Source organism: Phocoena sinus, chromosome 2 (genome assembly GCF_008692025.1).
Source record: "Phocoena sinus isolate mPhoSin1 chromosome 2, mPhoSin1.pri, whole genome shotgun sequence".
Lineage (NCBI taxonomy): Eukaryota > Metazoa > Chordata > Mammalia > Artiodactyla > Phocoenidae > Phocoena > Phocoena sinus.
Genome location: NC_045764.1, coordinates 84,301,113 through 84,323,923, shown reverse-complemented (window position 1 = coordinate 84,323,923; position 22,811 = coordinate 84,301,113). Strand labels below are relative to the sequence as shown.

The window sequence follows — 22,811 nt, the reverse complement described above, 5'->3', positions numbered from 1 at the left end:
CTGCAGGGCAACTAAGCCCACGCACTGCAACTACTGAGCCCGCACTCTTGAGAGCTTGTGTGCCATAACTAAGGGCCCACGCGCTGCAACGGAAGATCCCGCATGCCACAACTAAGACCCGATGCAGCCAAATAAATTCTTTTTAAAAAAGATAGAAGTATAACTTCACATTAAAAAAAAAAGAACTCAAATCACCTTAAGTGGTGATATAGCAAATTTTTTACAACTTAAGATAAACCAATCTGGTAGAGTCTTAGTGAAGTGCAAAGAGTGGTGACTGCCTAAACTTTGAAGTTGATATCCAGGAGAATAGCCAAGACTTACCACCCCTTTTCTGGTGATGCATTCCCTAGAGATAAAATGTTTGATGGGCCATGCAACTGGCCCAATGTGATGATCATTATGATTTTAGGAAATAAAACCCAGATGAATAGAAAAGAATAAGTGATTAATTAAAAAAAACCCACAAGACACTTGTGCTTTGGCTAAAAGATAATTGGGATGAACATTTGTACATAATGTTGTAAATTTTATTATATATATGAAAGCTAAATTTTCTCATAAAATATTAACTTGTGATTCACTTCTTGTGTTATTTTGGGATAAACATGTTTTATTGGCTTACAAGGCCTATATAATCTGTGCTCTATTCTCTCCCCACCCCTTTGAGATCATCTTCTATCACAATCCCACTCATTCACCCTATGCTAGCTATACTGTCCTCCTTGCTGTCCCTCCAGCACACTCTCCTTTTCCTCCCTCACTGCCTTCACCTGTGCTGCTCCCATTGCCTGGATGCTTTTCCCCCACACGTATCCATGGCTCTCTCCCTCTTTTCACTAAATGCTCTATGGAAATGTCACTTCGTCAGAGAGCTCTTCCCTATTTCACCAAAAATACCACTGTCTTTGCTGGCCGTTTATCCTGTTTTATTTTTCTTTTTACCACTTAACAACACCTAACATAGTATACAGTTGATCTTTGAACAACACAGGGACCAGGGGCACCAAGCCTCTGCAGAGTTGAAGATTCCAGTATAACTTAGAGTCGGCCGTCCATATCCCAGGTTCCTCCGGATCCGCCAGTTCAGTTCCGCAACCACAGATTCAATCAATGTCAGATTGTGTAGTACTGTAGTATTTACTATCGAAAAAAATTCACATTTAAGTGCACCTGGGCAGTTCAAACTCATGTTGTTCAAACTCATGTGTGTATGTATTTGCTTATCATATTTCTCGCTTATCTGAATGTAAGTCAGCTCTCTGTTGAGGAGGGACTTTATAACCCAAGTCCAAAATAATCCCTGGCATAGTATACATATTCATCATATACTTGTTGAATGGATGGAGGATGAATCAGGTTCAATACATTTTGGACTACTGCTTATGCTGGATGGCCTGGGTACCATAGATACTGCCACCTGGTTTGTTACAGTACAAATTTGAACAAGTGTTAGGGTTTATAATTCCATTCAATAAGCATAGTTTCATCTAGGTAACCCTGCTTCTTAAGAACTCTCATTCCACTAATTTTGAAAAGTCCAGAGCCCATCCCCAGATTTCTGTGAATTTCCCAGGAATGTTTTGTTTTTTCCTGCTTTCACCAACTCAGTTCAGTTTTGGAATCATCTTGTCATCTTGTGCCTGGATTCTCTCCCACACCTGTCGACCCACATGTGGGAACTTCTTAGTTTTCAAAAAATGCACGCAAATGACTTATGTTTTAGCAAACTTGACTGATGCTTTAGGGAAGTTGGGGAATTCCACTTACTGGGAGGATGGGATTGGGATTGGGGCAATTACATCAGAGCAAAAAAAACAACTAGGTGAATGTTAAAGAGTCCTATTTATTAAAACCTTTCTGCCATCCCACCATAGGAGACTCTTCACTGGTTGATTCATTCTTATGGGCTTCGATCTTTCTTTATCACCTCACATTCCTAGGATCCTCCCTCTCCAAGATTGTCTTCAGAGAACTTTTCTTCCTCTGTCTTTGTTTGGTTCCTACTCCCAAACTAAACTCTGGATTTTTCTTTGCATACTTAAATTCATCAGGATGCTCAGCAGACCAAAAACAAACAAACAAAAGCAAACAACCAATAACCAATTTACTTTCTTAAGATCCACCCTTGAAAGATGGATGCAATTTTTCCCCTTAGTTATGAAAAATTTGCTAAGGCTTCCTAGTTAGTAGTCTCAGGTAGTATAGTATATTTCATATTATATGTCTTAAATCCTTTGGGAAAATAGTGTATAGCATAGGTATAAAGAGCTACCATATTTTTGCAGGTATTCATTGTGATGGAAAGGAAATTACCATTAATGGAAAGACCACTGTATGTGAAACACTATTGGGTTAGGTCCTTTCATTTATTCATTACACGTTTACTGAACACCTGTGTGACACACACTTTCACTTAACGCATTTGCTAGACCTCGCCTTCCAGCTTTTCCATCCCTGAGACACTTGGACTGTCCCTGGGGACTTAGTGACCATGGCCCGCAACTCCATCCAAGCAACTTTATGTTTACAGATAATCGGAGCATTCAATCACCTACAAAGAATCACCTCGCGAGAAAGTTCAGACCTCTCGTTTTGTTTCTGTAAGATTGGGCTTTTAACTGTGTATGTGTATATATAATGTGCTTTAGAACTGTGTCTATTCTTCTCTTACCAGAGGCGTGGCTTCGGAGAACGTTAAACTTTTAATCAGAATTTGAGATTCAAATCCCTTTTCTAGTCTGCCTTAAATGTCCAACCTGAAGAGGAAGAGGCTTAGCTAAGGCGTTAAGAGCAGCCCTGCTTCCTTCACAGCAAGACCCAGGATGCGAGTAACACCAGGGTGACAGAACTAAGCCCGAGAAATGCAGGGTGCAGGGGACAGGCGGACAAGCTCGCCCCAGCTCAGCGTAGCCTGGACACTACCCAGACCGTCCATCCAAAACGTCCTCCTCGGCCCTCCTTCGCCCTCCCGCGCAGCCCTCACAGGCTGGGATGAGGCTGGGAAATAGCAAATAGTCAAGGGCACGCGCGCAGCCCCGCCCCTGCGTGACGTCAGAGACGCGACGCGTCGCAACGCAGTGCAAATTGGGAAAGAGGGATGAGCCGAGCTGACTTCCGTCGGGATAGAGATTTTTCTTCGGGTTGGTGGGAGATGGGCCTTTGGCGAGGAGGCCGGCATTAGCGCGCCCGGCGCCAAGGTGAGTGCGGGGCTGGGTCCTGGCCTTTGTTCGTCGGGAATCCGTCCTCAGTGAACCCCTTTCCTTCCACCAGCTGCTGGTCACCCGGGAGACAAGCCGTGTCCTCGGAGGGGGTGGGACCACCCCGAACGTAGAATCGGCTTTTGGAGGAAGGGCCCTACCTCGAGTCTTTCCCGCTACCCACCTAGGGTTGCCCAGCGAGTTCCGTGTGGGCTCCGGTTTTTCCGGTCTTAGAAGGTGGCCTTGACCATTCTTCCACCTTCTTGGACACTCAGACCAACTTTGACCTCTTTCCTCTTGCCTCCGTTTTCAGATTTTCTGCCCGTCGAGCTACATTCCCAGGCCTTAATACAACCTCTCAGAGTGTTTTCCAATCCCTCCTCTGATCCAGTCAAACTTGCTTGTAGTGAAGTCCAGGTATGAGTTTAAAGAACCTGCGAGCGCATCAGAGTTAAAACTGTGACTTCCCCAAATAAAAGCTTGTCTTTCCTAAAATGTGGCCTTTCTCCTAGAGTTGTGGGACAAGTTAATTTCACCTCGGAAATTATCAGAACCCTGAATTTGTACTTAAAGCTGCAGACCACACTTCTCGTTTTATTTCTTGCCTCCAGTTCATTTTGTGACCTTGGAGCAAGTCCCTAATCACTAACAAAATATTTACCTGAAGACAGAGGTGTTGCAGAGTCTAAGGAATTTAATATTTGTTAAGAGCCCTGAGGGTTTCAGCTGTAGGGGATGCCGAACTAAGGGTTTTACTCTCTCTACGTCAGCAAGCATCCTATGTACTTTCTACTGCAGCCATGAAAAATGTCAGGTGATTTTTGTTGGGGAAGTGTTCCTCTTCTAGGCTTGCTCTGCGGCTTTGCTATGTAAGCAGATTTTGCATTTCAGCAGATTCTGTTTAAGATTCATTGTTGAATGTGTTTCATGATGGATTTAGATCGTTTCTCATGATTCCAGAGTACTGGACCAGTCTGTCTGAAAGGTTCCATAGGTTGTGCTATGTCTTTAACATGTTGAAATGTGTATTCCTTTTCTTGTGACACATTAGGTGCATCTTTTAAATTAGATGGTAAGGACTCTATAATAAAAAACAACAATTTGTCATTAATGATATAAATTTATATTAGTTGCACATAGGTATGCATTGTTTTTGAGAAAACAATGCGTGAGAAAAACAAAAATATTTTAAAGATGTCTTTCTAGAATTTAATTTTTAATATATTTACTTGAACTTTGTCAGTCATTATGGTCATTTGTTTATTAGCGTGAACATAATGGGAAAGAACCAAAATGGCTTTTGTAAAGTAAGAGAGTCAGTACATCAGATTTTTTTCCCATAAAATGTCTAGCATTATATTTTATTATGAACATTTTCTACATAAAAATTACTTATTTTGTAGAGATGAAAGGGGAAAAAGTGTCTATTAAATATGAAGTGTTAAAAAATTAGATATTATTGAGTCCTTTTTGTTTTAATCTTGGTCATTGTCCCAGTTGCCTATTGCTATATAACAGATCACTCTAAAACAAAGTGGCTTAAAACTACAATTCATTATCTCATGTTTCTGTGGGCTGACTGGACTCAGCTCGTTGGTTCTCGGTGAGGGTTTCATGTATTTGTAGTCAGATATCCAGCTAGGGTTGGAGTCATCTGAAAGCTCAGCTGGGCAGGACATCTGAGATGGCTCATTCCCATGGATGGCAATTGATGTTGGCTGGGAGTTCAACTGGAGTGCCTACAACATAGCCTCTTCATGTGTCTTGGACAGATCATAGCATGGAGGCTGAGTTCCAAGACAAGTGTTTGAAGGGTCAGGAAGTGGAAGTTTTCTCTTAAAGTCTTTTAAAAGCCTGGACCCAGAAGTTGGCACAGCGTTACTTCCAACATTCTGTATTGGTGAGGGCAGTCAGAGCCCTCCCCCAACCAAATGATAGACCTTTTGAAGAGGAGAATGCTAAAGAACTTGTGGCCATCTTTAGCCTACCATAATTTTGTTGACTGATGTTTGGATATAATAGTAAATGCAGAATAAGTTACGCTTCTGATTTCTTTAGCCATTTCATGGCATGTTATAATTTTCGGAGCACTTTTTGTATATATTTTTTCATTGACACCTTTGAAAACTCTATAGAAGCAGATGAATTATTCCCATTTTGCAGATGATAATAAACTGAGCAGTGGCAGTGGTTGTGGTGGAGGATTTAAGGAATTTGCCCAGAGTTGTATGATAATAAGTGGAAAATGAGACTAAGACTTTTATAATACTTTTATAATATAAAATTTATTAGTAAATGATGAACTGTTATGTTAAACTTATTTGTAATAACATTTATAACCATACTAATTCAAGTAACACAGTACTCATGTACAGTGAATAAAGTTAGTGTTGAGATAGCTAAACTTTGCCTCTTCTAACACATTACAGTTTAGTCTTTCATAATACTAAATTCTCTGAAATGTACCAACAGTGATGTGAACCTGCATGTCTTTCTTGTTTTTTAAATTGAAGTATAGTTGATTTACAATGTTTCAGGTGTACAGTAAAGTGATTCAGTCATATATATATATATTTTTTCAGATTCTTTGGCATTATAGGATATTACAAGATGTATAGTTCCCTGTGCTATACCATAGGTCCTTGTTATCCTCATTGTTTATCCATTTTATATGTAGTAGGGTGTATCTGTTAACCCCAGATTCCAAATTTATCCCTCCGTACCCCCTTTCCTTTTGGTAACCATAAATTTGTTTTCTGTGTCTGTGAGTCTATTTCTGTTTTGTAAATAAGTTCATTTGTATCATTTTAGATTCTATGTGTAATATCATATAACATTTGACCTGATGTCTTTGTAATGTAGTAAAATGAAATTATTATGCATTATAATACCAATTTCAAAACAAATTGAAAAGCTGTGGGTGTAGGAATCCTGGGGTTTTTAATTTCTTAATTACAAAATATTAAAAATTTAAATGATTTCTCATAATTTTGGTAGGTTGGGCGTTATATAACTTAAGATGTTGATTTCATGTAAAGTAGATAACTAGTGGGAAGCAGCTGCATAGCACTGGGAGATCAGCTCAGTGCTTTGTGACCACCTAGAGGAGTGGGATAGGGAGGGTAAGAGGGAGGGGATATGGGGATATATGTATACATATAACTGATTCACTTTGTTATACAGCAGAAACTAGCACAACATTGCAAGGCAATTATAATCCAATAAAGATGTTAAAAATAAATAAAGTTTAAAAAATAAAATTCTACCTTAAAAAAATGTTGATTTCAGCTGAAAACTGTCATCTTCATAGTGTTTTATTGCTTCTATTAACATGCTTATATCCATTCTTTATGCCTATGTTTCCCTGTCTTGATTGCACGCTAGAATTCACCTGAGGAGCTTTATAGAAAAAGCTCCTCATGCAAGGAGCTTACCTATGTGCAAGTCTCACACTGAGAGATTCTGATTGAACCATTTAGGAATGGGTCCTGGGCATCAATATTTTTTTAAAGTTCTGTAGGTGATTCTAATATACAGCTAGGGTTGAGAACCATAGCTCTTTTTTTTGGTACTTACTAAGTACAGTTGGGTTCCCAGCTCATCAGTTTTGCATCTGCTAAAAAAAAAAATTAAAGAGATAAAGAGGAAGAGGAGATAGATCAAGGTTATATAGGTAGATAGACACCTATTGTGTAAAACAGTTACCCTCCTGTTTTTTCTGGGAATGGTCCTTAATAAAACCAAAATATTTGGGCATGGTACATTAGTGCCTGTAATATGATACTTTGCTTTGTATTACCACTGTGTACTCATCTTTCATCCTAAGAGGTAGAAACTCTGCTAGGAGGTATATTCTTTGTATCCCCTACAGCCCCCAGTGCTACACTTTGAACAGATGTAGGTATTCTAAATGTTTACCACATTGAAGCTGGTTTTTAATCACTCTTCAGAACTAGGGCTAGTTATTTTACTCTGTTTTTCTTTTTAGCATTGTAAGAACTTTGTAACTTTGGACTTCTCTTTTTCTTTGGTTTCCATGATATTGCACTTTCCTGGTTTTCCTTCATTCTGTGTTTCTTTCCTCCTTTAGGAACCACCCCCACCCCCCAAGTTCTGAGCCCTTCAGGTATCTTGTCAGCTGTAGAGAAACAAGATCTCATTTCCTTAGTGATTCATTCTCCTGATTTTAGTTACTAGTGTAAATGATGTTTATGTTTTTAAAACTATTACAAAAGTTTAAAAATATACATAAGTGAAGAGAATAGAATTATTTAAACTATATCCTAGATAGCATATTATTTCAATGTCAATACTTTGTTGTCTCCCAAAACACTGAGGATTATCGAAGTAACATTAACGCCTTAATAGTTGATTTAATATCTGGTCTTTCTGTAAACCTGATGTCTGATTACGTATTTACATCTCTATCAAGGCATCGTTCTTTAGATGTTATTCCTTTTGCATACACTCAACATGTTCAAATTTTTTTTTAAATCAGTGGTTCTTATTTGAGGGTAATTTTGACACAGACACCCCCCCACCCCACCCCTGCCCAGGGGACATTTGGCAATGTCTGGAAACAGTTTTGGTTGTCACAACTGGAGAAGGGTGGATACTACTGGCATCTAGTGGGTAGAGGCCAGGGATGCTGCTACACATCCTACAATGTGTAGGGCAACCCCACAACAAAGAATTATTCAGTCCAGCATGTGAGTAGTGCCCAAGTTGAGAAATGATGCTGTAAACTGATCAGTTTTTTAAACTTTTTATTTTTGTTAACAGCACTACCATTCTTCACATTTCTCAGGGTTGGAAGTGTGTGTGTGTGTGTGTGTGTATACTCGAGAGAAAATACTGTTTCAGTCAAAGCACATTTCTACCTTTCTGTGTTCTTTTTTGCCATGGCCTGCTAGTTATTCTTTTCTAAAGTATCATTCCCTTGTTCCTGTTTCCTTCAAATCTGTCTTGCATATCCCCACTTTGACCTGCCCAGAGATACCATTTTCCCTTCAAGATCTGGCTTCTTATTGCCTGCTGAATTAAATATAAACAATTTTGGGTGGCTTCAAAAGTCCTCCATCATGTAATTCCATTTCCTTACCTAATAGAATTTATTATTGTTAGCCAACAGTTATTAAGGGTTGACTATAAGGACTACTAAGGTAGATGTTAGAGATCTAGCACGTTAGAGTTATGACTTATAAAGACATGTTAGTATAATCCCTTGATCTTATTTGATTATTTCCTAACAATCCCTATAGCATTCTTTATTTTTCTTATTACCTTCCCATACTGATTCCTCATTTTGTTCGTGTTGATTTCCTCTTCTGGCATGCCCTCCTTTCTCACTCTATTCATAGCTAACTCCTATCCTTAGGGCCAGTTTCTGTCTCTATCACAGCATCATGAAACTGCATGCTTATGAGGTATGAGTATCTTAAAGCCTAGTCATAATTGTCATTTGATCCAAATTCTGTACTAAAGGAATGCTATATATAACAAATATTGATAGTATAGGATTTAGATCAAGAAATAAACTCCAGGGCTTCCCTGGTGGCGCAGTGGTTAAGAACCTGCCTGCCAACGCAGGGGACACGGGTTTGAGCCCTGGTCCGGGAAGATCCCACATGCCGTGGAGCAACTAAGCCTGTGCGCCAGAACTACTGAGCCTGCGTTCTAGAGCCTGCGAGCCACAAGTACTGAAGCCTGCACGCCTAGAGCCCGTGCTCCGCAACAAGAGTAGCCACCGCAATAAGAAGCCCTCTCACCGCAACCAAGAGTAGCCCCCACTTGCCACAACTAGAGAAAGCTCGCGCGCAGCAACGAAGACCCAATGCATCCAAAAATAAATAAATTTATATATTTTTAAAAAAGAAATAAACTCCAAGAACTGGGACCATCAAGGATGGAAGAGGTGGAACTTAAGTTGGTTTTTGCAGGACGAGGGATCAGCACAAAAGAGTACACTCTGGGATGGAAGAAGCTCCCCCCTCGCCCCAAGTTACAGTGAATTTTTCCCTCCTTTTGACTTCCCAGTGACTGGAGTCACGTATTAATGTACAGTGTAGGAATTAATTGTTGGCTTATTATTTAATGAGTATTAATTTGGTCTTGATAAACTAAGGTATTTGTGATCAGAAGCCCTGTGATACTCTATCTCCCTAGAGCAGTGTTACTCAAAGTAGCCAGTCTCTTATAGTCTTGCAGCTTGTGCTAGAATATAAATCAGTACATTGCTTTCTTTGTAAAGAAAGTCTTGCTGCTATGAAAAATTCAGTGTGCTTAATAGATTTACATTCTGTTATAAGCTTATTTTATCACAGGCTGGTAACCAACAGTTCCTCAACCAGCACTGGTCTGTGGACCACACTTGAGTAGCATTGCTCTGCAGGAGTTTTACACTTTCAGTTGTAACCTATAGACATTTCACATTTATACCCAGTGTTCTATATGTGCATACACAGGTACACAGCCAAAACTAAAGTTTTATGAAACAGTTTTAACCTTACTATGTGTGACATGCTCTGAAATTTTCTCTTCAGGTGTTTTTTGTTTTTGTTTTTTTAATGGTGATTGTGACCTTCCAAAGGGATTTTAAAAAAACACTGCTATTGTCACTAGACTCATAGTAGATACTCAGAAAATACTAGAGGTTTTTTTTAGCAGTGATGAATTCTTAAAAGGGTTGAGCCTTAACTTTAGGATTGCTTTAAAGCAGATTATTTCATCAGTACTTACTTGTCTGTGGCATTTTAACTAGAATGAGTATAGAATGGATTATATGAAATTTAAGATAGTCAGATGATGTAGTGAATACTGTTGCTATCTGAAGGCCAAAGATGGGGTGAGATGAGATGATGGATGGCCAACAAGGACAAACTGCTTTCCTTTCAGTGTTGCCAGTAACCTTGGCAGTGGCTGGTATGAGGCCCTAGTTAAGATATCAGGACCAGTTTGAATGACAACAAACTTCAATCTTTACTTTTTTGCTTTTTAGTCATCACTCTGTGGTTCAGGTCATCCAATCTCTACTCCTTTCTTTGGAAGGATCAGAAAAATGTCAGAAAGAGAGAGAGGGGTATATATGCCTTCCATTTTCTCCCTATTGTCAGCTCATTTTCAGCACTGCCTGTATTTCATTTTTGGAGCATTGCTGTTTGATTAAGCTGTTGTTCTTAAATCTTTATCAGGTTTACACATCTTAAATTTTTTTTTAGGAGAACTTTTTCTTACATATACTTAGTTATTTTATGTTTTGTACTTACAATCCTTTTTGAAGTATAACATAGTTTTAGTGGGTTATATGTTGTATTTAGTTCTAGAGGTAAACAAATAGATTTTAAAATTATTTGAGTTCTTTAGTTATTGAACATTCCTGTATAAGTATCAGTGGGTTTGTTTTTACTGTTGCAGCCAAAATAAGGAAATTGTAAATCCATTCAGTCATTCTGGCCTTAAGTTATTTTATGCCAGTCTCTTGAAATTTCTTTAATGGCAAAATGCAGCAGAATGACTTATCAAAAATTTAATACATTAAAGTTTACATACATTTAAGTTGGATATGTATTCTTTGGTTTCTCATATGATTAGGGAAAAATACCCTTTACCTTGTGCTTTGATTTCTGCAGAAGTATATGTGATTGTAGAGGCTAAAATAGCAATTAAGGCAATGCTGGAAGTATTTTTAACACCAGGCATCTTATTTGACAGCATAACATATAATTTAATGAAGGAAAATGGAAACAACTGTGGTCCTTTCATGACATTATCAGAGCAAGTTCTTTATTTCAGCTGTTCTCAAAAATCAAATAAGGACAGAAAAAGTAACTTTAAAAAAGCACAATCTTTTTCCTGGAAACCCTCATTAAAACTTTGTTGTATCATAATCTTATCCCTGTAGTTTCCATTGGTGTGTCTGATCGGTTGTCACTCAATCGGAGTCCTGTCATTCTACCTTTGCAGTGTCTCTAGTATCTGTCTGCCTCCTCCATTCCATCTCTACTGCCCTAGTTCTGACCTTCATCATCTTTCCTTAGGATCATTATTATGGGTAACTAATGTCTTCCTTATCTCCAGTCTTTTAAAGCCTAACCTTGTACTGTTAGTTTAGATCATATAACTCTGTTCTTAGAATCCTGCTCTGGTTCTCTGTTACCTTTAGAAAACAAAGTAAATGCTTTAATGTGACATTCACAGCCTTCCATTTATCTGTTCCTAGACTATTTTTCAGGCCTTACTGCCTAGCAAATCCTCGTTGATTCTGTATACTAGCTAGTTCCTAAAGATGTTCTTTACTTTTTTGACATTTTCCTCAAACTCTTTCTCATCTCTATCAAAAGCCTTCTCTCACCAAGACTCACAGAAATGCTATCTCTTCCATGATGCCTCACAAGATCCCTCTAGTCATACTTGATCTTGTTAATTTTTCTTATTGTACATTATTTGTAACTCTTTATAGTTTGATATAATACATGTTGTATTAACACTGCTTACAACTTTCTCTTTCACGTTAGTTTTTTAAACTTTGTGAGGAAATGGATCACATCTAATTTTTGAGTTCCTGGGAGCACAATGTCTTCTGTACAGTAGGATGCCTGTGAATGTTTGAATGGAATTTAACTTTGAAATAGCTAATGATTTATTATTTTAAGTTGCCTAGGTAGCATATATAGTTTTTATATTCTTTTGTCTTTTAAAGATCCAAGCTTTAAAGGTAATGATGAGAAAAAGATTTGACTGAGACATATTCTAGACCTTCATTTTAGAGGGTTCAAATAAATAGGTTTCTTTTCCCAACCAAGAAACCTAATTGTCATGAATCAACAAAATAGACTCTACCTGACTTTTTGAATATATGTCCTGTGGTTAGACCATTAATACTTAAGACGCAGGTAAAGGATAGAGTAGGAAAAACAGATACTGTCAGACTGGTACGAGGTCACTCTGCCTAACTCTGGCATTAATCCTTATCTTAGTACATTTAGTGTTGCCAGTAAAAAATCATTGGGCTTTTTGGATATTACATTTCAAGAGCTAGCCTATATCAGGGGAGCATATGTTGGCTTGTGGTTGAGTAAGCTTAAGATCCTAGCTGAGCTAGGTGGGGGCAGAAAAGTCAGGGATAACTCTTGTTACTATTATCTTACTGTCCTTTAGCCCTCCTTAGTAGTCCAAGCTCCAACATCCCCTGCCCTCTGCCACCATGGTGTCTGTTGTGGCATCAGTAGGGACTCAAGTTTCCTTAAGCACCTTCCTGAAAAGTTAGTTTCTTGGCCTTACTGTGCTTTCCCTTAGTCAAAAGTATTATTTCTCAACTGTTGCTTATGTTTCAGTAGAAATCATGTTCCTGAAGCACCACTCTATCCCATCATTTTCTTTTTCATTGCCAATTTTTTTTTTAGGTTATCTACAGTCTACTTCCATTTCTTTATTCCTTAATGCTTGTGCTCTTGCTTCCACTCACACCACTGTATGGAAGCTGTGCTCAACGAGGTTATATATACTAAGCTCTTAAAATATTCCAAATCTGTTTTTTTCTTAATGAGTATTTAAAAACATATATATTTTATGTTTGCTTGTTTCAGCCATAACTTTTACATCTCTCTGGGTATTCTTTTCATATTTGTAGACAATTTATTCATATTTGCATTGTTATATAATTGCTTTCTTTAAAAATTTTTGATGAAATACATTAAGTATATTACATATTATTTTATGTTATAAAAGCCTGATAATAAAATGATCATCTGTACAAACTATTATATGTAAAATAAGCTACAAGGATATATTGTACAACAGGGAATATAGCCAATATTTTGTAATAACTATAAATGGAATATAACCTTGAAAAATTGTGAATCACTATATTGTACACCTGCAACATATAATGTTGTACATCAGTTATACTTCAATAAATACATAAAACAAAACAGTCATCTCTGAGCATATGTGAACATGCCACCCAACTTGAGAAATAAAACCTTACATATCGCTGAAGCTCTTTGTGTGTTCCTCCCTTATTGTATCTTCTACCTCTCCAGAAATAGAATTTTATATTTACCATTTCCTACCTTTATAAATTTATCTGATTTGTATCCTTAAGCAATATGTTGCTCAGTTTAGTTTGTTTTAAAACTTCTTACAAATGGTGTCACGTGTCAACTTTTTCACTCAGCTTTAGGGGGAAAAGCAGGGGTTGAGGAGGTGGTGAGCATGGGGGAGTAGGTAATGTTCTCTTGTTAAACTGTTTATCCTGGAAGGTCAGGAACCATTTCTTATGTATCCTTCATGTCTTTAACATGTAACATAATAGTTTTTTACAAGGTAAGACACTCAATACTGTTGTCTGTATAAGTATGAGGAAATCCAGGGGATCCCTATCATATTCTGTAATGGATGCTCTTAGCTGTTTTGGTGGTGCAGTTGATGAATTATATACCTAATCAAGAAATGAGAAAGTATTAATATTTAATATAAAATGTGACAAGAATCAAAGCAAATTGGGGTGCTTTTGGAGTTTCACATAGGTGAACAGAAGCCTTTTCGCCCCTAAAGTTGTACCTTACTCAGCATTTTAGGATTCAATGTTCATTGATGTCCATTCATCTAATAATAGTGAACTGATAGAATGAAGAGCATTAAGGTAGTGGAAATAAGTGATAGAAAAAAAGTTGTAATCTCTCTTTTCTTTAAATTGGAAGTATAGATGATTTACAGTGTTGTGCCAAATGGTACAGCAAAGTGACTCAATTTTACGCATACATGCATTCTTTTTTTATATTCTTTTCCATTATGGTTTATCACAGGATATTGAATATAGTTCCCTGTGCTATACATTAGGACCTTGTTGTTATCCATTTAAAATATAATAGTTTGCATCTACCAGCCCCAAATTCCTAGTCCATCCCTCTCTCTCCCCCACTCCCCCTTGGCAACCACAAGTCTGTTCTCTATGTCTGTGAGTCTGTTTCTGTTTTGTTGATAGGTTCCTTTGTGCCATATTTTATATTCCACATATAAGTGATATCATATGGTATTTGTCTTTCTCTTTCTGACTTAGTTCACTTAGTATGATAATCTCTAGTTGCATCCATGTTGCTGCAAATGGCATCATTTTGTTCTTTTTTATGGCTGAGTATTCCGTTGTATATATGTTACCACATCTTTATCCATTCATCTGTCAATGGACATTTAGGTTGTTTCCATGTTTTGGCTCTTGTGAATAGTGCTACTATGAACGTAGGGGTGTATGTTTCTTTTTGTATTATAGTTTTGACCGGGTATATTCCCAGGAGTGGGATTGCTATATCATATGGTAATTCTATTTTTAGTTTTCTGAGGAACCGCCATACTGTTTTCCATAGTGGCTGTATCAAAAAATGTTGTAATCTCTTAAATGTATTAATGCAGCTATTTATTCAAATTGTAATTAGTTCTTTACAACTGAAGACCTTGTATAAATTTACGTGGGTTCCTGAAGTTTTCATTTGGTGACACTTATGATCTTGCCAAGATTCCCATTTAGTGTGCTCCGCTGATCTGCCCCATCTATATGCATCCCTGCATAGGTACACACACACACACACACACAACTTAATTGTTACTTACCTAGCCTTTCTTCTTCATTTTTTTTTTTTTACTACCTCAGTCTTCCCAGTCAGAATTTACCAGAGCAGATGAGAAAACAAAGAATGTCATGAAACATCAAAGACCTTTTCAAAGTAAACCAAAGTATTTGGGTGTATTCTACCAGAAACATGTTTATACATCCCCAGCTTCATATAATGTGCCCTGGCTATCCCTCCCCCCAACTTGTTTCCTTTTGTAAACTGATGAGAAAGAAATATTTTTAAATGAAACTTCCTTCTATTTGTAAACTATACGTTAATGCAGATTTAACAGAAGAAAAATATAAAACCTTTTATTATTCTGTTCCTTTGACAGGAAAGATTCCTAATACTTAATGCAAAATGATACAAACATTCATTTCGTTAATGAAAATTTGGAGGGGAAAGTAGATTGTTTATTGATACCCTGTATATTGAACTCCGAAAATAAATATTCAAGATAATTGAAAATTAACTCTGTTAGCAAAGGACACAGTTTAGGAGGTTTGTTTGTTTGTTTTTTAAACTGCTCACTTGTTTTATTGTTAATGAGGAAAACTAATGGGATTATTTGTGTTCATTTTGTTTCAGAAAAGAACTACTTTTAATGAAGTACACCATCCATCGTGAAAGTGGAGAAGTAAAGATTATTCATCATGCCTGCTGTGGCTTCAGTTCCTAAAGAACTCTACCTCAGTTCTTCACTAAAAGACCTCAATAAGAAGACAGAAGTTAAACCAGAGAAAATAAGCACTAGGAAGTGTGTATACTTTGCTAACTTGAGTCAGATACAGGTATCCCCCACTATTCAAAAGTAGAGTGTTCCTATGAAGCCTTTTGTAAGCCAAAATGGCATAAAGTGAGGAAACAACTTTTTTCATGAAAGCAAAAATCGCCTCTGTATTTCTTTTGATTAGTAAAAAAGGTACTTAGGTGTTCTGTAAAAGCAAAGTGGTGTAAAGTGAACTTTTGAAAAGTGGGGGATAACTGTTAACTTTTAGTTCATTTCCATTTTATTAAATGAGTTAGAGAAGTTCTTAATTTTATCTTGGCAGAATACATATATATTCTGCTAATAAGCATATTATCTGTTTTCTGGACAGTATGTTACATCATAAGTTTAAGAGGTGAAGACTGCAAGGATTCTACAAAACTCATTCAGCCACAGTTAATGTCTTTTCCTAAAACAGTGTAAAAGTACTTCTTAATTAAAGATCATTTTTATCCTTGTGTATTTCACATATAAGATCTGGTTCTAGCATAGTCTTTGATTAAAAAGGAAGAGATACGTATTTTTTATGCAGTATTCAGCAAAGTATTTATACCAATTTGACATGAAGTTTTAACCTAATTATTTTTTTTAATTTATTTTACTTATTTATGGCTGCATTGGGTCTTCATTGCTGCACACAGGCTTTCTCTAGTTGCAGTGAATGGGGGCTGCCCTTCGTTGTGGTGCACTTGTTGTGGAGCACAGACTCTAGGCACGCGGGCTTCAGTAGTTGCGGCATGCAGGCTCAGTAGTTGTGGCACACAGGCTCTAGAGTGCAGGCTCAGTAGTTGTGGCGCATGGGCTGAGTTGCTCCACAGCTTGTGACATGTTCCCGGACCAGGGATCAAACCCATGTCCCTTGCAATGGCAGGCGGATTCTTATATATCCTCTTTTTTTTTGTTTGTTTTATTATTTATTTATTTGGCTGTGCCGGGTCATAGTCGCGGTACGTGGGATCTTTGTTGTGGCATGCATGTGGAATCTAGTTCCCTAACCAGGGATCAAACCCAGGCCCTCTGCATTGGGAATGTGGAGTCGCTGCGCCACCAGGAAAGTCCCCTAATGATTTATGTATTTTTATTTTTGAGGGCATGTAGTCTATCTATATTGGGGTAGACTACATGTTGAGGTAGAGGCTAGAGATGATACTTTCCTGATAACAGTTGCAGAATTTGTCCTGAGATAAAATCTAATAGAGATGGAAAGGTCCAGCTATTTTGATATTTACTGGAAGTTATTTTGCTATAAAAATGGGATATCACTAAAACTGTTAACTTGTTGATAGTTTTATTTCTGTTAAGGAGGGACAGGAGACAATAGGGGAACTTTTCCTCTGAATTTATTTTGACCAACAAAGGAGAAGATTTAGAGATATATAACTATATTATTATAGAGCTGGGAGTAAGAGTTTCAGAAAGAAAGGTGGGTCTAGCCAGCCTTACACCCTACACTTGAGGTAAGCAGATTTTAGAAATCGGGGAAAACAGGTGTTCTGTGGCTGGAGATAAATGTGAGGCTCTAAAAAATGATATGTATGATCCCAAATGAACCTGTGAAGAGGCATCTTAAACCTGTGTTTGCACAGGAACATCTTTATGAGTCATTTTCTAGAGGAAATAAACAAGATGGGAAGGAAATAAAACATTAAGGATGAAGACAGGAGAGTAGTAAGAACTTTAAAGAAGGTCAGGAAAGAAAATCCCAGAATGAACTAATATTCGTAAACATTACTAAGTATAAAATGGGCTTTTGAAAAGATCTTTGGGTGGGGAAGGGATAGGAAGAGTAAGAGAGGGATTGGCCTACTTCTTGAGCTTAGTTGGTGATGTTGATGGGGTGATAGAGAAAGTAGTGCTGTTTAACTCACATTGAATGATTTTCAAATAGAAAATAGTGAGAAGGGTAAAACCACCTTGAAGCTTTCTCAGAGAGCTTCATCTAATCTTAAAACAGATAAATCTGTTTTAGCAATGTCTGGTTTAGCCCTAGGACTACCCTGATCCCACAGGAAGTGGTATGTTGGCCTAAACGTACCACCACAACATGTAGCACTATTCTAGAGAATGCTAGAATCCTTTTAGGATATTTGGCTGGTTCACTGGACCCACAGTGACATTGCAGCCATCTCAGCTGGGCCTGCTGCTACATATGGGCCCATGAGATATACATGCATCATGATGAAAGAAATTTGGAAAAACCTAAGGACTGTTGTACCCACTCCTAAACTCTTAGAGAATCTCCTTACTAGCTTTGGTTTGATTTACCTCTATCCTGGAACTTCGATGCCATGCTTAGCAGGGCATGCACACTGACTGAAATTGTCCTTGTGTAGGACCATCTTTGGTCTTAAAGACCAGTTTGGCCCTGTTCCTTTGTGTGGTGTTCTGTCTAGTTCCTTGGCCTGACCAACTTCATCACTAATCCATGTCTCAATCGTAGAGCACAGTTTGAAAAATATAGAAAACAAGATGCACTGATTTGTAGAAATAAGTTATTGATAAAGCATATTGTGTATTAGCATTGGCACTACAACTTAGTTGCCAAAACTTTAGTCCTAAGTAAATGAATTCCTCTTGCAGAAATGTCTGTTTTATTAATTTGCTTTCTGAAGACTGTTAAACCAGGAAAATGTCCTTAGAATGAATGCCGTAGTGGACTTCCCTAGTGGCGCAGTGGTTAAGAATCCGCCTGCCAATGCAGAGGACATGGGTTCGAGCCCTGGTCCAGAAAGATTCCACATGCTGTGGGGCAAGTAAGCCCATGCACCACAACTACTGAGCCTGCGCTCTAGAGCCTGTGAGCCACAACTACTGAGCCCACATGCCACAACTACTGAAGTCCACGCACCTAGAGACCGTGCTCCACAACAAGAGAAGCTACCACAATGAGAATCCAGCACACTGCAATAAAGAGTAGCCCACGCTCTCTGCAACTAGAGAAAAGCCCACGCGCAGTGAAGACCCAATGCAGCCATAAATAAATAAATTTATTTAAAGAAAAAATAAATGAATGCCATAGACCCCTCAAATTATTTTACTGAAGTGGAATTTTAAGATGACATGTTTTTAGACTTTAAATCTCTTCTCTTTTCAGGGCCAGTGAATCAGACTGCAGTTCAGCCATTGTGTAGAAAACTCTAAAAGATTGAACTCATGTCCCCTTTCCTGTCCCTAGTTTCTTGAGTTTTTAGGTGAGGAGAATTTTACATCGTGGTTAGAAAGGAGTAAGGAGAATTGAAAAGTATTTGTTTTAACATTAAAATAATAAATATTTTAGCTCCACTATTTCAGTACAAGTAGTATGCAGCTATGTTCTTTATAGAGTATGACTATTGTATGGATGCCGGAGGACCACTTGCCTCAGGATTATCTATTGTAGCAAATCTTTTAAAACTGAATTTAGAATGCATTTTGTACAGTTTGGTGATATACAAACAACTATTAATGAAACATAAGTATTTAATTGTAGTATAAGGGAAATTTTCATGTTGCATCCAAACTTATATCTAACTTTGTATAATTCTGAAGTAGTGCAACCTAAATTATGAAATGTATTTTATTGAGTCTCTGTGGACTTTATACATGACTTTTTTCCCCCAGATGTCAAGTGTTTTAATTACTTTTTCTCTAATTTTAAGTTATGTACAGAGTGCCCTGAAGATCTTCAAGACTGCAGAAGAAAGCAGATTAGATCGTGATGAGGAAAGGGCCTATGTGCTATATATGAAATATGTGACTGTTTATAATCTTATCAAAAAGAGGCCTGATTTCAAGCAACAGCAGGTACCTTTTATTTCTATGTTTTTATTTGCTAAGTTATTTTTACACAGTGGAGCTATTGATCTCTAAAATTTTTAACTAATACTGAAATTTAGATATTATGTAGCAGCAAGTTCAAACTTCTGCAGATAGAAAAAGCAAACTAAATATTTCGTTTCATTATTTGCAATATATGTGTATATGTATGGTTACACTCACACTATATACACATACTTAATTTGGTGTGGATTAGTACAGGTTTATAGCAACATACAGACTCATGATTAGTCTTCTGTTGTAATAGATCACTGCCAGGTCAAATAGAAGGATTCAGTTTACTCATGCATTCAATAAGAAAAATATGACTATAGTTTTACTTTTTCAAGGGTCAAGGTTTAGTCACTTGTTTTTTTTTTTTTTTTTTTTTTGCGGTACGCGGGCCTCTCACTGCCGTGGCCTCTCCCGTTGCGGAGCACAGGCTCCGGACGCGCAGGCTCAGCGGCCATGGCTCACGGGCCCAGCCGCTCCGCAGCACGTGGGATCCTCCCAGGCCGGGGCACGAACCCGCGTCCCCTGCATCGGCAAGCGGACTCTCAACCACTGCGCCACCAGGGAAGCCCCACTTGTTTTTATGTGACAGCTTTTTATATTTAATTGACACTAGCCATATTAAAGATCTCAGTTTGCAAAATTAATGTTGGTTAATTTATTTAATTTAGATATTCATTTTTATCTATTTATTATTTTTTGCTTTTAATCTTTTGAGCCAGGTGCCTTTCTTCCAATTTGCTGAAGTGTGAGGAGGGAGGGAGGATGGGAGAGGTGTAAATGGGTAAAGAGAACTGATGACTAGGATAAGTGTTGATAGAGAAGAGTTTGCATTTTTATTACACCAGAAACAGACAAAAGAAGAAAATAGAGAGTGGGTTAAAGAAATGGGAAGAATATTGTGTTGGTGTTTCCACCTTTACCTAGGAATGATCTTGCTACTAGAGAATAATAGCAAAATACTGCTTATAGATTTCTTACCTGGTAGACAAGCCATTTTATTTTTTTGGCCACAGCATGTGGCATGTGGGATCTTAGTTCCCTGACCAGGGATCAAACCCATGCCCACTGCGTTGGAAGTGTGGATGGAGTCTTAACCACTGGACTGCCAGGGAAGTCCAAGACAAGCCATTCTCAAGTTAATATTGAGATTTTTATTTAGTTCACTTTTGGCAGAATTGTCTTGCCTCATTCAAATTTTTTTTTTAATTTGTTTTATTTATTTATTTTTGGCTGCGTTGGGTCTTCGTTGCTGTGCATGGGCTTTCTCTAGTTGCGGTGAGCACGGGCTACTCTTCGTTGCAGTGTGCAGGCTTCTCATTGTGGTGGCTTCTCGTTGCGGAGCATGCACTCTAGAGTGCAGGCTCAGGAGTTGTGGCGTGTGGGCTCAGTAGTTGTGGATCACAGGCTCTGGAGCGCAGGCTCAGTAGTTGTGGCGCATGGGTTTAGCTGCTCGGCAGCATGTGGGATCTTCCTGCCTCATTTAAATTGACTTATAGAAGTGAAAAAAAAAGTTATCTTATTCTTCGAAATAACCTTTTTTTGTTCACAGTAGTGGGACTAATAAAATTTCTTTCGGTTGTTGGTTATGGGATAACTTTAATGTTTTATTTAATGGTGACGAATGATTGCTGGTGTTTCTTCTCACCAGCAAAATTATGCTGATAATTTTTATGGGGTTTTAGATCTAGCTTTGGAAAGGTAGTTCATTGCATTTGGAGATTCATCTTCCTGTCTACAAATGGCTGGGTTGGTCCTGCCCTTGGAACATTCTTGGACATGCTTATCTGCAGATAGAGACAGAGGCTTGTCCTGCTCACTCTTTGATGGTTTTTACAGTATCTGTTAAAAAGATACTGCTTAGAGCCAGGATATGGTTTATGTGTTTTCTTTCTGTCATCACTGATATTTTTCCTAACCCCACTGGAAGGTTTCAGAAAACAACAATGATGTAATGGTCATTTTACTCAGAGAGTCTTTGAGTCATGTTGTTTCTGCCCAACATAAAATTGAATAAAAGCTACTCTGCTATATACATGATCTATGGGATATGAAGGACTACCCACAACTAAAAGTTTGGCTTAGGGCTTCCCTGGTGGCATAGTGGTTGAGAGTCTGCCTGCCGATGCAGGGGACACGGGTTCATGCCCTGGTCCGGGAAGATCCCACATGCCGTGGAGAGGCTGGGCCTGTGACCCATGGCTACTGAGCCTGTGCGTCTGGAGCCTGTGCTCCGCAACGGGAGAGGTACCACAAAATTAAATTAAATTAAAAAATAGAAGTTTGGCTTATTTATGAGATAATAAAGAGAAACCCAGTGCCGGAAGACCCTGGTGGCATGACAAAAACATCACAGACTGGGGTAGAGTAGACCTGGGTTGGGAATGTGCTCTCTTACTTTGGGCTCTTACTTCATCTTTCCTGAGCCCCCCAGTACGTTCATCTCTAAAGGGAACCTCCTTGGTGGGTTGCTATAAGAATCGAAGATAAGGGGCTTCCCTGGTGGCGCAGTGGTTGGGAGTCCGCCTGCCGATGCAGGGGACGCGGGTTCGTGCCCCGGTCCGGGAAGATCCCACATGCCGTGGAGTGGCTGGGCCCGTGAGCCGTGGCCCCTGAGCCTGCGCGTCCGGAGCCTGTGCTCCGCAACGGGAGAGGCCACAGCAGTGAGAGGCCCGCGTACCGCAAAAAAAAAAAAAAAAAAAAAAAAAAAAAAAGAATCGAAGATAAGTCTTGTATTATCATTCCTGTCATACTATAAGTATTCTATAAATATTGAATGGGTGAATGAATGAATGGTGGCAATTATTCTGCTTATTACTATTGTAAATGTATATTTTATTTATTAAAACATAAATCTGAAAAAAAACATAAATCTGAACCCTGTGAGAAATTAAAAAAAAAAAAGATACTGCTTAAAAAGAAGTGTAAAAGTATTTACTGAAATAAATATTTTTGAAAGATTTGCGAATTTGGAGAACTTCGGAAGTTTTGGTGTTTCCTTTTTTGTCTGTTGTGGTAGGGCCAGTTTTTTATGTACTTATTTAATTTTTGCTTTATTTTTCTAACTTACTGGTTACTTTTTTTCTTTGGCAAGATTGGGAGTGGTTTTGTAGCTACCTTTTTTTTTTTTAACTTGAGAAGGTTGGGAGTAAATTTTAATCAGTAAGAAATTTTTCCATTTCCACAGAGTATCTATTGCATTTCCAAAGAGAGTATCTAGTTGAAAGTGGCAGGAGTTGTTCAGGTTAGGAAGCTCCCTGCAAAGGCTCAAGTAACCCAGCCTGTTACTTCATACGCTGTAGATGTTCAGTTCCTGATATTAGTAAAGGGACTGTTTCCATTTGCTCTGTCCAGGGTACCACATCTGCTTCTGTCTTAGAACTGTTTTTTGTTTTATTTTATTTAGCTCAACGTCTCCAGTGCATT

At 38.1% G+C, this 22,811-nt stretch overlaps 1 protein-coding gene across 3 annotated transcripts in view; it reads left to right on the top strand.

Annotated features, from left to right (window-relative positions):
* Positions 1–3,076: 3,076 nt before the first annotated feature.
* USP8 (ubiquitin specific peptidase 8) overlaps positions 3,077–22,811 on the top strand; it is a 60,528-nt gene continuing 40,793 nt past the window's right edge. The window contains exons 1-5 of one of the 3 annotated variants that reach the window (XM_032622780.1): positions 3,083–3,200; positions 3,514–3,617; positions 15,398–15,566; positions 18,673–18,769; positions 19,217–19,361. In XM_032622780.1, coding sequence (XP_032478671.1) covers positions 19,302–19,361 — 60 coding nt within the window. In that variant the 5' untranslated portion in view covers positions 3,083–3,200; positions 3,514–3,617; positions 15,398–15,566; positions 18,673–18,769; positions 19,217–19,301. Of the gene's footprint in view, positions 3,201–3,513; positions 3,618–15,397; positions 15,567–18,672; positions 18,770–19,216; positions 19,362–22,811 lie in introns of all 3 variants that reach the window. The other 2 variants (XM_032622779.1, XM_032622778.1) reach the window with 2 other exon arrangements.